At 53.4% G+C, this 15,773-nt stretch overlaps 6 protein-coding genes across 6 annotated transcripts; 2 read left to right on the plus strand and 4 right to left on the minus strand.

Annotated features, from left to right (window-relative positions):
* Nucleotides 1–46: 46 nt before the first annotated feature.
* Nucleotides 47–937, minus strand: CC84DRAFT_1256896 (uncharacterized protein). The gene is made up of 2 exons (XM_018184677.1): nt 725–937; nt 47–653 (listed from the first exon to the last, which is right to left on the minus strand). The coding sequence occupies exons 1-2, from the start codon at nt 790–792 to the stop codon at nt 263–265; spliced, it is 459 nt and encodes a 152-aa protein (XP_018038304.1). The 5' UTR covers nt 793–937; the 3' UTR covers nt 47–262.
* A 763-nt stretch (nt 938–1,700) lies between these two features.
* Nucleotides 1,701–2,508, minus strand: CC84DRAFT_1161985 (uncharacterized protein). The gene has a single exon (XM_018177876.1). It carries the CDS (start codon nt 2,176–2,178, stop codon nt 1,927–1,929), a length of 252 nt encoding a protein of 83 aa, XP_018038305.1. The 5' UTR covers nt 2,179–2,508; the 3' UTR covers nt 1,701–1,926.
* Nucleotides 2,509–4,283: 1,775 nt separating this feature from the next.
* CC84DRAFT_1086050 (uncharacterized protein) lies at nt 4,284–6,354 on the minus strand (the record flags this gene model as incomplete). The annotated part of the gene is made up of 2 exons (XM_018174136.1): nt 4,284–4,556; nt 4,609–6,354. 2 exons carry the CDS (start codon nt 6,352–6,354, stop codon nt 4,284–4,286), a joined length of 2,019 nt encoding a protein of 672 aa, XP_018038306.1.
* A 384-nt stretch (nt 6,355–6,738) lies between these two features.
* CC84DRAFT_1161987 (mitochondrial import inner membrane translocase subunit tim16) lies at nt 6,739–7,815 on the minus strand. The gene is made up of 2 exons (XM_018177877.1): nt 7,523–7,815; nt 6,739–7,474 (listed from the first exon to the last, which is right to left on the minus strand). The coding sequence occupies exons 1-2, from the start codon at nt 7,523–7,525 to the stop codon at nt 7,067–7,069; spliced, it is 411 nt and encodes a 136-aa protein (XP_018038307.1). The 5' UTR covers nt 7,526–7,815; the 3' UTR covers nt 6,739–7,066.
* A 145-nt stretch (nt 7,816–7,960) lies between these two features.
* CC84DRAFT_1161988 (Pex24p-domain-containing protein) lies at nt 7,961–10,197 on the plus strand. The gene is made up of 3 exons (XM_018177878.1): nt 7,961–8,143; nt 8,211–9,460; nt 9,507–10,197. The coding sequence occupies exons 1-3, from the start codon at nt 8,131–8,133 to the stop codon at nt 10,068–10,070; spliced, it is 1,827 nt and encodes a 608-aa protein (XP_018038308.1). The 5' UTR covers nt 7,961–8,130; the 3' UTR covers nt 10,071–10,197.
* Nucleotides 10,198–11,514: 1,317 nt separating this feature from the next.
* Nucleotides 11,515–14,779, plus strand: CC84DRAFT_524239 (DUF221-domain-containing protein). The gene is made up of 4 exons (XM_018186629.1): nt 11,515–11,701; nt 11,748–12,987; nt 13,042–13,624; nt 13,671–14,779. The coding sequence occupies exons 1-4, from the start codon at nt 11,609–11,611 to the stop codon at nt 14,608–14,610; spliced, it is 2,856 nt and encodes a 951-aa protein (XP_018038309.1). The 5' UTR covers nt 11,515–11,608; the 3' UTR covers nt 14,611–14,779.
* The last annotated feature ends 994 nt before the right edge of the window (nt 14,780–15,773 follow it).

Consider the following 15,773-nt stretch of genomic DNA (forward strand, 5'->3'; position numbering starts at 1 on the left):
TGTTTGATGTGATTGCGATGAGATTTGGTGGCGTTTGAGACCTCTTCTTTTCTTCAGTCTACTTTTGGCGTACGGGATAGGGCTCTCTGATAGTTATTCTCCATTGAAATTGGCATTGTGCTTACTGACATTCGACCTATCGGGCCCATAGTGCAATGTCGCCTTTGCACTGTTCCACAAGACGCCATGTTTCCGCATTACTTTTCATGTCTTACCGCCCTAGGACACGAAAGTCTTCCCAAACGTGCCCTCTCACACGCCCTTACTTCATCTGTCCTCCAAACCGCCCAAACACCCCCAACACCGTCGCCAACCGATTTACATGCAGAAAAGCACTAACCCCAATGTTTCCCCACATCATATCGTTGTATGCTGAGAAATCCCAGAACACCTTGGGTCCCATCACGACATAGCTGCTATAGATATGTCCCAGATCCCCCGCCGCGACAAATAGCAGGTAGTACTTCGCGACGCGGGCGTCGCGCGTGATGGCAGTGCAGAGTATTGCAAGTGCTGCGAGGAGGACGAAAATGTTGCCGGTGGTGTGGGAGAGGACGAGGGCGCCGGCGGGGACCGGGGTGAGGGTCGTGCTGGGAAGTTGGCGGGTTACGAAGGCCGAGGGGGAGTTCCAGGCGGCGTCCCAGCCGAGGAGGCTGGTGGGGGTATTAGTTGGAGAGGCATGTGAAGGGTGCAAGGCGTTGCGTGAGGCTAAGGGAAGACGTACAGTGAGATAGGCTCTAGGTAGGTGAAGAGAAGGGCGGGCCAGAAGGGGAGAACGGTTCCGAGCGCCATTGTGCGGAGGAAGGTGGGTGATGGGATGGCTGGAGGGATGGTGCGAGGCGCGATTGTAAGGTTAGGAGTATGAAGGGCGCATTGGTGGTGATGTTGTGCTCAGTGTTTGGGCGGCGCGGTTGTCAGCATTTGGGGGCGTGGTTGTCGGTGTTCGGAACGGTTCCGATGCTGGTGCCCTGATTCTTCTATCCTTCCCACGAAGTGATATGTGGACTCCCATAAACGACTCCAATCATAGCGAGCAAGACAAGAGATTCGAAAGGAATCATATGCCTATGAGGATCATCGAGGTGAGACCGAGCTGAGTCTCGTATTGGTTCACAACCATGAGTGTCCGTCGGGGGCAACAAGTATCCCAGCTGGAGCTATCCTACACATGTGTACCGAGCATCAATCACGAATGGAATACATCATGCGTTCTAAGGTCAATGCCATCCCAACCCACTCCTGCAAGCATGGAAGTACGCGTGTAATGATCGACAACGAGCCACCTTGGTATCCCCTTCCTCTTCATCTATGGACACCAGATCAACGTACCCTCGCTCGCTCGTCGTCTGGGTCCGCTGCTTCCATCTATTCAAGAGCTCTATCGACATAGTGTTGGTAGACAGCTATACAGGCTCTTCGTTGGGGGTCAGGCCCTTCCGCAGGTATCCTTGTTGTAGAATCCTGCTGAACCCACTGCTCGAAGCGCCTGTCCGTTTGTGTAGGCTTAACGTGCAGGTGACGAAAGCAACAATGTCAAGCGAGCTCAGAGGAATGGAAATCAATCTATAACAATTCAATACGAAACAGGTTATTCATCGAAAATATCTTCCGGTCCAGTAGGTACCAAGACCCTCCCAACCCAGCCCTGCAAGCAATGAGAATGCCCACGGGAAGATCGCTCGCAAGGCAACACTAGTATACTCGTCTTCTTCGTCTATGGATATCAGATCAATGTAGGCCCGCGCGGTCTATGTCTCGCAGAGCTCGATCGATATGACGTTGATTAACCACTCGACATGCTCTCCGTCGAGGATCTGGCTCATACTTGGCTTTCCTGGTGCTGGAATTCTGTTGCATCCATTGCTGGAAGCATCTAGCCACCTATAAGAGCCTCCGGGAATTAGGGAAGTGCATGCGGTGTAGTACTTACGAGCGTACCTGGGACGTGGTCGCGCCTTCCAGCTGCGTATCTTCCTGGACTGTCCAGTCGATGTGCGTAAACAAATCATCTTCACCCTCGTTCTTGAGTACTTGACGTACGCGTCTGTTAAGCCAGTCCATGAAACGCGCCCATTCTGAGTCGTCCCTATAAGCGAGACGATATACCACGAAGCCGAATTTGTTGTCAGGATATACTGCAAGTTGCTCGCGTATAATTTCGCGGTCTAGGTCCGACATTTTCTTTCTTCCAATAAACCCAATCTCGGAGTTGGGTCAATCGCAACAAGAACGTTTTTGAACGAAAGACTGAAAATCAAGAAGGTAAATCTGGCAGTGGTTGACGGGTGTGCGCAAGGGCGGGACTCAGGACTTGCAAGTATAGACAAAATTGGTGCGGACTGGTTGAGATGGGGCTGAACGTTTCACCTGACATCGGACATGATGTTGGTAGAGCGGAGCCCAATCACTTTCATTTGCTCATGACTGCGAAAGATGGTCGTAGTACCCACTAACCGTATAGCGGACAAAGACGCTTCGCTGAAGCCTGTATTAAGTTAGCGATGCATCGAATGTGGACATCTGGGCGATGGAGTAATGAAGTTCTTACGATAAACAGGACACAACTGCTGATGTGCCAGAGGTGATGATCATAATAATTGTTCGAGGATCGCTGGCCATCCCACTGGTCAAAACCATTCCTGCGTGTCACCCACTTGGGCATACGGCTGGGCTATCTGAACTAGTATCAACCGCGAATGCACAAGCCAAAGCGCGGGAAAGACAAACAGTGGTAAAAGGTCCAGACTACCTCATCAGTGACTTGGGAATACTGTTTTATCCCGACAGAAAAACAAGAGGGATCGAAGTACCCATTCTAGTAACGACCTACGGATAGCATGGCTGTAGCTTTGGACGTGAGAAGCACTGTGAGTGTGTGTAGAGTGACAATGCTGCAGGCTGGAAGAATGTTAACGGCTCGCGGCTGTAAAGTGCTATGTATGCGGGATCCGTGATGTTCACCATAGTGGTGTTAGGTACCTGCCTTGGACGAACTTTTGCGGCTCGATCCTGGAGTGAACTCGCGGTGAGCAGAAAGATCCGGGCGTGACAGATGTGGCAGTGACTTGGCCATGCCGCAATATCGGTGTCAGCCTGGCATGTTGCACTGTGCAGTTTTGAGGCGATACTTTTGGGGCAGCTATGTCGGACAGTACGCCTCGCTCAACTTATACAGAGGTATATTTGGCCAATGATATTTTAGTGCCTGTTCCCTGGGGTGCAGGTCTGGCACAAAGGGGAAGATCGCGGGAGCGGATTTCGATGACCTGCTCTCGTCCTCCTCAAGCGCCCGCCAGCAGCGTGACCGCTCAATGAGAAAAGGCACGTCTCGCCTAGAGCCGTGGTTTCGATCGTGGAGGAGGCTCAAAGCCACAGAGTAGCCTCCGAGAAAAACTAAACATCTTCTGGTGTTGCAGTCTAGCAGCAAGATTAGCAACAAGTTTCCACGTCGAAGATATTAGCACCATAAAGCATAAGGGACTAGGAAGGAACCCGGAGAAGAGACAGCAAGAGAAAAGGGTAGCCGAGGCTAGAGGAAAAGAAGGACCGAAGTCTACTGTCATGATATTTAGTGTACAAGATGAAGCATATTGTCGGCCTTATGATCGGTCGCGATCGTTCCGCTCGGGTCCGCGGCTTGTTTCTTTTGGCGGGTTACGACATCGAGGAGAACGTTTGCGCCCAATTGTATATCCGCGGGGGCGGAATCAACAACGTGTATAGGATGCTCGGTATAAGTCGATATCGTAGAGAGTGAGTTGGGGGATAGAAACCGCGGAGTCTCGAGACGGACCGTTCGACGCCGTGATCTATGTGGACCAGGTGCCGCTATGCTTGAGATTATCGCTCGTAACGACCACAAATAAGATGTGATGACGGCCCTGGAGCTGTGCACGGTAAGCCCACTATTGCCGAGGCAGTTACTGAGCTGTACAAACAAACAAACAAACAAGCAATTCCACCTGCGCCAGTAAGGGGTATACCGTTGATCATGATCGTAAAAGCCTTTCAACGCTTCCGGGGGTGAGCGCCGTAACTCCTCGAATCAGTCGTCAATAAGGATGGGACATTGATCGGTTCCCAACTTCTAGTCGGCTCCTGGAACTTCAATGCCATCCTCCGTGACTTGTTTTCCAACCCTGGGTCCAGCCGACTGAGGGACGACCTTCTGATATTCTAGCCTGTAAACAGTGAGATCGGCACGATGCCACATGCGACATTTCAGTCCATTGCATAGTGAAGCGTTATCCCTTCTCTTAATTTTGCCTCCATTTGCTCTGGACTTACTGTGTCCGTATGTTCCGCATGCGCTCCCTCTGCTTCATGTAGGTGGAGTAATCGCCACCGAGTACGGATTCGAGAATGCTAATCTCATGGAAGGTACGCATATGGATCGTGTCCATGCGTTCGACAAGAACTCTATGAGCCCAGGAAAATAGCTCCAAGCATTTGTCGGCTTTGTATGATCCACCAGAGATGTTGTTCTTTGGATCGTTAGGATCTTGAATGGACAAACGGTCTGCTCGCTCCTCTCGGCCATCAACACCATGTCGTCCCTTTAGCACGTTAGTATCTTGGCGTGATCGCAAAAGTAGTGGCGGTACTTACTTTGCGAACAATGCTTGCTGGATCGACTACAATCCTGTCGCGGCTGTAATCAAACTTGTTGCCAAAGAAATCCAGAAATTGGAGGAAGGTTTGACCAAGGTTTTCTGGCAACTCGTGGAGTTGCAAGAAGCTCGCAACGAGACAGCAGATGCTTAAGCCACCTAGGCCACCAGTGCTATTGTCGTTGAGACCATACATTTCCAGAAGTTGCTTTGTAAGGGCAATTAAGGTGGTGAAATGATCTCCGAATTGTTTCTTCCACTTGGCCAGGGTAGATTGTGCAATTAATCCACTCTTATTTTCGAATGAAATGTCAACCGGAAGATCTGTCGCAACGTCCTTGAATTTGATGATGGGAACCCGTGCCTTCGGAATGACGAAAGTTTCATAGCCAACCTGGTTGAATTTCAGCTTCTTGGCAAGATTAAACATGGCATTCTTGGCAGCTTGAAGCTTTGGAGGTCCGCCATTATAGTGTGAGTCCGAGACAAAGACAAGGTCCATGTCAGCCGTTGGCAGATATAGACCGACAGGGAACGAGCCGAAACAGCGGATGCTACCCCGGTGTGACTGGAATTCACCACCAATAACCGACTGAACCCTACGAATCAAGTCGATGCGGACCTCGTTGTCATGGTCTGAAGGTGCTACGAAGTCGTAGAAGTCGGATATCTCATTGTGAAGTAATTTCTCGGGTTGGTCTCGAAGACGTTCGTAGTCTTCACGGTAAGCCCAAGGCGCGGGCTCTTTGTGATCTTTGGGTTGCCACACGTCTTTCATTCCGGTGTAATCGGCAGGATGCTTACGTTTTCTGGAGCTGCTCGCGGAGCTGCTCGTGAACGTAGGCCGCGCGGGGAGACTGCTAGGTGGAAGTGGAGGCCTCACTGGCACATTTGCTGAGTCTCCTGCGTGCCTACTCCACACATCTGCAGACAGAGCCGAACTAGCAGCTGCAACATCATTGAGCGAGCCTTGCAGAGGCTCGGCTTGGGATGCAAGTACACTAGGCGGCGCTGCAGGAGATTGGAAATCGTCATCGTCGCCGAACGAAATGAAATCATCGTTGGCGGCAACGGCGTTGATACCATTGCTCTGTTCAGCAGCTTCGTTCTTAGCCTTGCGAATGAGCTTGACAAAGTCAATTCTCTTGCCGGTCGTCTCTTCGGGAGGCGGCAGAACAGTGTATGGGTCAGGGTTGGACCACTTGGGCACAGAGTCACCATCTGCACGACTGCTCGATTGCGTACGGACAGCCTTGGATTTGCTCTGGGCTCCAACGACTTCACCTTCTGATTTATCGCTGTCGTCAGAGACATCCATATCAGCTTCTTCATCATCTGACAGCTCTGCTAGATCACGGAACTTGTTCGACTTCGCTTCTACGCCAAGGAAGTGCTCAGTGTCGTCATTGCGGGTCTGGAGGAGGGCGCGTTCGTGTGCCGCCTGAGGTCGGAAGCCTCCCCGGTTGTTGCGTCTGCCTCCGCGATAATGAGATGGGGGAGCACCACCGCTGCGCGTGGCAGGGCGATTGCCATGCATGTTGGATGGACCGCCGCGCCCGCGCCCACCATTGCGACGCGCTGCGCGCTCTGGGGGCGGCGCAGGAGGGAAGCTGGGACCTTGTGTATTGCTGGTGAATGTGAAGTCACTCCTGCTAGGAGCGCTACCGTGCTGCTGCTGTTGTTGTCCGGGTCTGTATGAATCGCCTCCGTTGCGATCGCGACCGCCGCCGGAGCCGCCAGTCATCCTATCTCGCAGATTGCGTCCGCCTCGACGCTTTTGCTGCGGCGGCGGACGATTGCGACGCGTGTCCACCATTTCGATGTCGCCTGATATTGTTTCCTGAGGATGAACAACAGAGTGTCGTGTGTTACTGGGGGTGGTGTTGGTCGATTGCGCGTGGCGGTTTGGTTGTGTGGAATGAGACAAAGACTTTAGGTCCAACACTTTATTTTTGCCAAGGCGGATAGCGCCACTTCGGCAGTGACGCGAACACTGGGGAAGGAGCGTCGGGTCCATTCGAGCTCGCTCTGCTGAGTGAGCACCATGATTACACTATTGGACAGTACGGCCAAATGATCAATCTCAAATAGTTGAACTCACAAACAACCGAGTATTCCTTGCATATGTATCCTGACTTGATGGAACTATGCATTTGAGCAGCATGTCGCTCTTGGTTCTAGAAGCGCGATGGTACAGTATATAATACAAAGCCCATGGAAATAGGACCTATATACAGCGGAGAGTGGAGAATCCCCGTGGTCACTGCATGCCTCTCTTGCGGGCACACTCAGGGCCATGGCCGAAACTCTCCACCAGCGCCACGCCCAATGCTATGCCTTTATCCAAACGCCATCTAATGCCTGCAGGAAAACAGAATATCACGGTCTGCTGTTTATGGCCAGGGCTCGCCGATCGAACGGGTATGTGCAGTCGCATCACTTCTGCGTCATCCATCTCATTTGGAATCTTTCGTCCACTTAGGCTTGAACCCTTCTGATAATTCCTGTTCCCTCTCTGCCATCTGCTTGAACCCTTGTACTTCACGCTCAATGCGCTCTCTCGCTCGCAAGATCTTGCTCTGCAGGTAGAAGCTGCCACCCTTCTTGGGATCGTTTAGGTCGAATAGCCGTTTGAATCTCTCCGTGACAAAGGCTTCGTCTATTTGTCCCATTTTCGAGGGCCCGACGTTCAGAATCTTGCAAGCTTCATCCATGGTGATGGTCGATGATGAGAAGCCACCACCAGTTTTCTGGCCCGCAGCGGCATATTTCTGGGATGCGGCAGCTTGACGGTACGATTCGGAAACGGCGCGACCTATGATTCGAACGCCAGTGAAGACGACTTGTGTTATTATGCGATGGGCCTGGAGCAATTAGTCAAACGATGCAGCCGCTGGAGGCGAGATACATGCCATTGTAATAGAATTTAGCGACTCAGGGACAGGAAGCGGAGTGGGACGTATTGACAGCAACCACGGTCGGGTTCTTGATGGATGCTGCGACCAGAGCGCAGGCGGCGGCGTGAAGGGGAGTCCTAGAATTTCTGAAGATTCGGCGCGATTTCGGGCCAGAGTCGATCCCGTGATCTTCAGGCCGACAGCCAATCATATCGCGATCGCAAAGGCGGATACCGAAGGGAAGCAACCAGAGCTGCATATTCAAATGTCTGGTTATGGATTGGTAGAAAGCAAGTATCTTCCACAGGGTATTCTTTCAGCTCTTCAGCGCGGCCCTGTACGTTTGTCAAAATCATACTTTCGTTGCCATAGCGGCTTAAGATTGTCGGCCGTGGCCTTCACATGCGCTACAGCACTCCGCCCGCGGTTCCGAGCGCGGAACCCACACCTTAAGCCTCTGTATCGCGCCTCTCTAACACATGCTCTCGAACCGTCTAAACAGTCCGAGAATTAACTCAGCTATACCAAGTCGCTCCTATTTGTGGCCGAGCCAAACTGCGCACTCAACACACTGGCGCAAACAAGCGAGCCACTATCGGCTATGACGCAGCTTCTCTCCATGCATGGCAGCATTTGGCAAGTCCACTCCGCAAACTCAAACATCAACACTTGCGAACCTCACGCCATGCTAATACAACCCAAGATACCCCGTGGCTAGAACATATGTCCACTCCATCCCGACCCGGAAACGATGCGTCTCCGCAGCCCACGCCAGACCCGAACCCACCCACATACGCTGCCTTCTCTCCCTCTACCCTAGGGCAAGCCACACCGCAGACGAAGCTACGATCCGCAATATTAGTACACCAGAAGAGCCCTTTGCTCGCCGCCACACCGCCGCAGATTACGCGCGTGTTGGCATACTCGCATCCGTTCATACTACCGCTGAACAAGTTTGTCGGACTGTTGACATGGACGACCGGCGATCCGTGGGAAAGTTTCCTTCTGGTAGCTGGGTTCTGGGCTTTGGTGCTATATGGTGACGCTATTACACGATATGCAGGACCTGTCGTGCTAGTAATAGGCCTGATCGCGGGCATGTATTCGCGGAGATACTCCCCGCTTTCGTCTACTTCTTTCACGGGCGAGAAGGGCCAGAAAGGACACAGCAGGGCGGAGTCAGAGACCAATATCAAACACCATAAGAGCTTGGAGGAGATTGTGGATAGCCTGAAGCTGTTCACCTCGCGATGCAGCATTCTGCTTGACCCATTTTTGCGGCTGACAGACTTCCTCTCCACGCAAAGGACGGCGACTTCGGCAACCACAAGACCGGCGCTCACTCTACTCTTTGTTCGGATACTGTTCGTCTTGCCGATATGGATACTTCTAACACTGCCACCATTCTACATACTCACCACGAAGCGGATAGTGTTGGCCGTTGGTACCGTCGTGCTTAGCTGGCACTCCCGACCCGCCCGCGTCTCGCGCGCAATCCTCTGGCGGTCTCGGACAGTACGCAAAATATGTGTCTTCCTTACGGGTTTGAACTTTGGCGACGTGGATCCTGAAGCGAAAAATAAGGACGGTGCCCCAGCCCTCCCGCCAAGGAGAAAGAGTGCTCAAGAAGTCGCCGCCTCTCTGGCCGCCAAGCGACGGCCAGACTCGCCCGGTGTTCGATTCACCTTTAGCATTTACGAGAACCAAAGGAGATGGCTAGGCATCGGGTGGACGTCTTCTATGCTGGCTTACGAGCGAGCCGCGTGGACTGACGAGCATCTCAATCCTGTGCCACCGAAAGAAGACTTCGAGCTTCCTGACGTGGAAGGAGGGCAGGCTAGGTGGAGGTGGATACAAGGCAGCGAGTGGAAAGTCGACGGTGCCGAGAAAGATGCGAAAAGCGCTAAAGCCACATCTGGAGAGGAAGCTGGGTGGATCTACTACGATAACAAAGTACGTGTCCTCAAGCATATCATCTCAGTAAACTAACTCGTTATAGTGGCGAGATGGACGAAGGGGACAAGATGGATGGGGCCGCTACACCCGCCGACGCAAGTGGTACCGCGATGCTGAGCTCGTGGAGGTGACTCCATCCACCGACATCACTCCCATCCCCACTCCCCGCCTCGATCCCATTGCGGATGCCGTAGAGCCTTCCACACCGACACCCTCTTCAAAGCGACCGGCTCACTCACGTTCCGTCTCTACCGCGTCCACCACCTTAACCAAAGTCAGCTCCAACCCCAGCACCATCGCCAGTTTAGCCGCCAGCGCAATCGCCAGCACCGACACCACCGTCGCCGAGAGCATAAACCCTGACCACTACACCTCTGACATCGATGCCGCGGCCAACAAGAGCAAGCGCGGATGGTTCAAGAAGAGGGGCGGGAGGAGCCGCAGTAGGGGTGGTAGCGACACCACTGCTGCAACGATTGCGACGAGTACAAGTAGTAACCTAAGTCGGAGGAGTGACGAAGACGATGTGCATACGCCGCTGGAGAGGACAGCGAGGGATGATGAATGGAGGATGGGGGACGATGTGCGTATGCAATTGGATATCTGATTTTTGGGGCTCCGGGCTGTGGCGCTTTTGGGTATGGTAGGGTTAGTACGGGTTATTATACCAGGATTTTCGGCACTGCAATGGGAGAGTGTCACTACATAGTTGATAGTGCATAGATAATGTAACGTTATAATTATTGCATGTTTTCGACAGTGGAAAGGAGACCGAATGAATTTCCTACCTCTCTAAGATCGTACGTTGGACGAAAAGACATCTCTCTAAGTCATGTAGCCTTCGGAGAATACCAATGCACGTGATGGCATTCGATATGGATGAGTTCTTGCCCAGGTGACCGCACAAAGTCGCTCGAGTCCACGACTAGCCCATTGCCAGCAGCAGCCCTACGGCGTAAACCCGAAGTCAACCTCACGTCTCAGTGTAGGGCACACTCGCACAGTAACGGCAGAGGGCGTAATTGCAAGAACGAACGGCACTCGGGCTAAGGCCAGCATATGACGTCTTTCCTCCGACACCCATCATTCCTTTCCAAGAATGTGGCCTCGTGCATCCATCCCTTGCCCGATTGAGGCGATGTCGCACATATTGCCACCCCGCTTGCACCAGACAACGAAAATCAATAAAACTACGACCTGCTGCCCAGCGTAACTCGCCATCGCGTGCGATCGTATTGCTCGCGTGTCGCGACGCTGCAGAATCGGTGTCCACGTTGGACGGGCGGGAAGAGTCCGAACAGCGGACCCCGTCTCCTGACAGCCCTGGAGTGCAGCGCACCGCTAGATACGTACCCGCTGTTCCGGCGCGGCGGAAGAGGGTCCTGGAATGCTGGGACCAGGACGGAAGAAAGGCACGCCTCGTAATCGTCAGCGGGCCGTTTCACAACGCTGTGGCCAATGGACAGCGATCACTGTCGCGCATGAAAATAATCTCCTGCCCAGTTGTTTCGAGAGACGCCGGGCGGCGTTTGTGCGAGTTGTCTCACAGTGCGGCTAGCGGCAGAGACCACGCGGTGTGCTGCTCAAGACTCACGCGCTCGCATCACAACTTTTGTAGAAAATCAATACAAGGAACGTTCTGTTAGACCCTACGCAGGGTAGCTTTTGGCGCGGCGATCGTCGAGGTCGCGACCGCAGCCCAAAAATAATTGCGTCGTGAAGGGACAACGGCGCCTTGTAGGCGCGCCGCCCAACGAATGGCGAATGGGCAGCTCCGCGTGGGCCCTGGGCGCGACAGGGATGCGACAGGGATGCGCCGTCATCGTGCCAACGGGGTGCACGAAGCTATCGAGCGAAGTCCTTCCTTCACTCTTTATCCCACTCTCGCTGAACGCTGCACATCTGTTTGACCCTTTGTCTGCTCGACGCCTTCGCCTTGTTCCGTACACTACATAGCCTTTCTAATTATTTTGGGCACGCTGCTGGCTATTGAGTAGAAGCAGACGTGCAGGGAGCCCGCATGCTCTGAATTCTATCGTCCCTCGCGCCTACTCCCTCGGTACACGACATCGGCGCACCTTCCGACCGATTCACGCTCGCTGCTTCCTCCACACCGCAATCAATCATACACATCCAACCTTCACAATGGCGTCGAGCTCGCGGGGCATGTTCCCGCGAGAGGAGAAAAGCTTGGGAGACAAGCTCTTCGACCTCATGAGGGATCCCTTCAGCAGTCAGGTATGCGAGATACTGGTCCACTGCGAGCGAATGCTGACAGGAACAGGTCGCAGGAAATTCGATTGTCGCCGCCCTGGGCACCTCACTGGGCATTACCGCCGCCATCTTTCTCGCCTTCTGCATCCTCCGGCCATGGAACGATATCGTGTACGCGCCTCGCCTCCGCCATGCCGACGACAAGCACAAACCGCCGCCCATGGACAAGAGCCTCTTTGCTTGGTTCCGCCCTGTCTTCAAGACCAACGAGCACGAGTATATGCACATGATTGGCATGGACGGCACCGTCTTTTTGCGCATTGCTCGCATGTTGCGCAATATGTTCATCTGCCTCGCCATAGTCGCTTGTTGCATCATACTACCCGTCAACCTTGCGAAAGCCAGCGATGTCGGCCAAGACAAGTCCATCTCTGGCATCATCTTTACGATGACACCTATGTTCTTGTTTGGCCAGCCTTTCTGGGCCTTCGTGGTCTGTGCCTACGCTTTCGATCTTATCGTCTGTGGTTTTCTTTGGTGGACATATCGCGCTATCCTGCAGTTGCGGAGAAAATTCATGGAGAGCCCCGACTACCAGAACAGCCTCCACTCGCGGACCTTGATGATCACGGATGTTGCCAGGAATTTGCGCACCGACCAGGGCATTGTCGACATCACCGACAGCATCAAGGCGACGCCCGATGTCCCGCGTGCAGCCGTTGGTCGAAACGTCAAGGACTTACCCGATCTCATTGAAGCTCACGAGGAGGCCGTCATTGAGCTGGAGCAAGTCCTGGCAAAATATCTGAAGAATCCGGCCAGCCTGCCAGCAACACGGCCACTCTGCAAACCTTCGAAGAAAGATCCGGAATTTGGCGGCAGACAAGAAAAGGTGGATGCGATTGATTATTTGACGGCGAGGATTCTGCGTTTGGAGGCTGAAATCAAGAACGTCAGGGAGACCGTAGACAAGCGCGACGCAATGTCCTACGGATTTGCCAGCTACGAAACGATTGAATCTGCACACACAGTAGCGTACGCCGCGCGGAGCAAGAAGCCCAAGGGTGCCATTGTCCAGCTTGCCCCGAGGCCCAAGGACATCATATGGAAGAACCTCTCCCTGGACGCAAAGACCCGGCGCTGGAGGAAGTTTGTCAATAGTCTGTGGATCACGCTGCTTACGGTGTTGTACTTCATTCCCAACGCCCTTATTGCCGTCTTTCTTGCCCAGCTGAACAACATTGCTTCCCTTTGGCCGGAGTTCGATAAAGAATACAGGAGCAATCCCAAAACATGGGCAATTGTGCAAGGTACGTATCCAAGGATTGCTGAAACGTATCACCCGTGCTTACTTGTTCTTTCAGGTATTGCTGCACCGGCTTTGACCTCGCTGATTTACTACTTCCTGCCCATCATATTCCGCCGCCTTTCCATTAAAGCGGGCGATCTTTCAAAAACGTCCCGTGAACGACACGTCATCTCGAAGCTCTACTCTTTCTTTCTCATCAACAATCTCATCATCTTTTCGCTCTTTGGTGCCGTGTTCAGCATGATTGCGAACACCGTGGATCTCGCTACTAAGAACAATATGAAGTGGTACGACATCATCAACGAGGTCCACCCGCTTGTAAACACCATGATTGCTCTCTGCCGAATTTCCCCTTTCTGGGTAACTTGGCTCATCCAGCGTAACCTTGGTGCTGCGATCGACCTATCTCAGGCTGTCAACCTTGGATGGGGATCTTTCTCCAGGAAGTTCTTGAATCCGACGCCGCGTGAGCTCATCCAGCGGACGGCTCCTCCGCCTTTCGATTATGCAGGCTACTACAACTACTTCCTTTTCTACTCGACCGTTGCCCTCTGCTTCGGATCTCTCCAGCCCATCACCTTGGTCGTTACTGCATTCTACTTTGCAGTCGACTCCTCCATGAAGAAATACCTTCTGCTGTAAGTTGACTTTCTTATATTCGCATCCTCCAGCTGACATGTCTAGATACGTCTTCGCGACCAAGAACGATTCTGGAGGTCTCTACTGGCGCACCATCTTCAATCGCCTCCTCGTCGGTACTTTCCTCTCCAACTGCATCATCGCCCTCATGGTCGCCGCTCGTGGTGGTGACAGAACGATGATGCTTGGCGCGATGGCTCCAATCCCGTTCTTGCTGCTCGGTTTCAAATTCTACTGCAAGGCCACCTTCGACAGTGCCATCAAATACTACACCAAGGGTGAAACACCCAAGGGCGTCGAGGCCCCTCCGCCGATTGACAAGGAATCCCGCAGGCGCGATCGCGTCGCCGTCCGCTTTGGCCACCCTGCCCTCTACCAAAAGCTCACCGTGCCCATGGTGCACGAGAAGAGCAAGCACCTCCTCGCGGAAGTCTACCGCGGCCGCCTTGACGGCGATCTCGGCGCCACCGCTGGTTATAGCGACGTCTACAGCATGAAGCGCATGTCCAAGGAAAACCCAGGCAAGGCCGCCGCGTCGCCAGGTCCCTTCGAATTCGTCTCAGAGTCCAACATGGACTTCGAGAATTTCAAGAACCGCCCCGAGTTCGCTGACGAGGCGGGCGGCGACACGGGCTCCCTCTACGGCCCGTCAACTATCAGCCGCCCCAGCACACCGTCGACGGTCATGGGCGGCAACGAGCGCGGACGTCCAATGTCCAGGGGAAGCGACCGTGACGAGCCCGGCGTCGGCGTCACGTACCCCGCGGGCTATCACTCTACGCCGAGCAATCTGCGCGAGTACAGTCCCAGCCCCGACAGCCGTGGCTTTGGCCGCACGGTCAGCAACACGAGTGCGAGGGACGACGCGATGCTGCTGCACGGCGCGCAGCCGATGGGTGGGCATACCCCGCTGAGTAGTGCGTATACTCCGTATAGTCCGGACCGGACGGGTCAGGGTAGGACGGACTACTTTGGTGGAAGATAGATGGCGGTTGAGGGTGCGGAAAACGACTTTAATGATTGGCTTTTTTCTTTTGTTTGGCAAGTAGAGTCCTGCGGGACGGGATTTCGAATAGTCTGGACATGGCATCTAGAGGGCGTTTTACTTGTGTGGCATATTTGCGGGAAGCAAAGCGAAGCGAAGAGATTGAGTGCGATACTGCATCCCATAGTAGCGAGAGCGAGAAGTTGAATTGAGTGGCCGTCGGCCTCGAGTGTTAATATCCTCTGCTGGGGTTTGAAGCTTTGGTGATTGGTGGAGATGGGTACCATCGTCGTGGCGTCGTCTGAAGGTGTGTATATAATGCCGCTGATTTCGCGCTCTAGTGAGTCTTTAAGCTTGCCTGGCCTTGAGTTACTAAAAAATGGGTGCTGCCTTGCCATGGTGGTGTGACTAAAAACCTCATTGCGGGCTTCCCATGGGTGTCCGGGTTGCAATTGAAGATGACGGAATTAAGCATCATGCGTGTGTCTGGACGGCGCCGTATCATCAAAAGACGCACACGACATCCGTATGGTGTCTTGCCTAGGTTGGGGACTCAAATTACATGTGGTTTGCATAGGCTGTGGTCTAAAATCATACCACGCCCGATCGATGGATGCGCCTCGGTAAGCACTAAAATTTCAACAAAATGAATGTCATGGGAGTGGTAGGGAGGAATCCAACCCCCCCCCCCCGAAACTCTGGATGGTTCTGCCGTCTCCTGGCACTCCAAAACGCTTCGTGCTCGAGATCATGGCGGGCGTTGCGCTGGGTCTGATCATTCCGTCGTCCCACCTGCTTTCTGCCGAGAGATGTCTATGTAATGCCGTTTCTGGCGAATGGAGACTCGTCACACTTGTCCGATCTGACTCGGAGGCGAGTAAAATAGATAACGTAGAAGACCATGGGTTTGTGGATGCAGTGGTGGACTAAAATATCGTAGCGTCAGGATACGATGAGAGTGCCTGGAAGCGAATTAAAAAACAACACTCGAGGATACAATGGATCGGTCTAATAGAGTATTCAATAACAGGGTGTTCGGGATACGATGTGTTTCTACACAGTCCCGCGCACGAAGAGCCCTGGGATTCGTGCTCGATGGAGAGCGTGGTGGCACCGTCTCAACACTCTTCCATAGAGAAGCGTCTATACAAGGCTTTTTCGAG

The sequence above is a fragment of the Paraphaeosphaeria sporulosa genome (genome assembly GCF_001642045.1).
Source record: "Paraphaeosphaeria sporulosa strain AP3s5-JAC2a unplaced genomic scaffold CC84scaffold_3, whole genome shotgun sequence".
Classification (NCBI taxonomy): domain Eukaryota; kingdom Fungi; phylum Ascomycota; class Dothideomycetes; order Pleosporales; family Didymosphaeriaceae; genus Paraphaeosphaeria; species Paraphaeosphaeria sporulosa.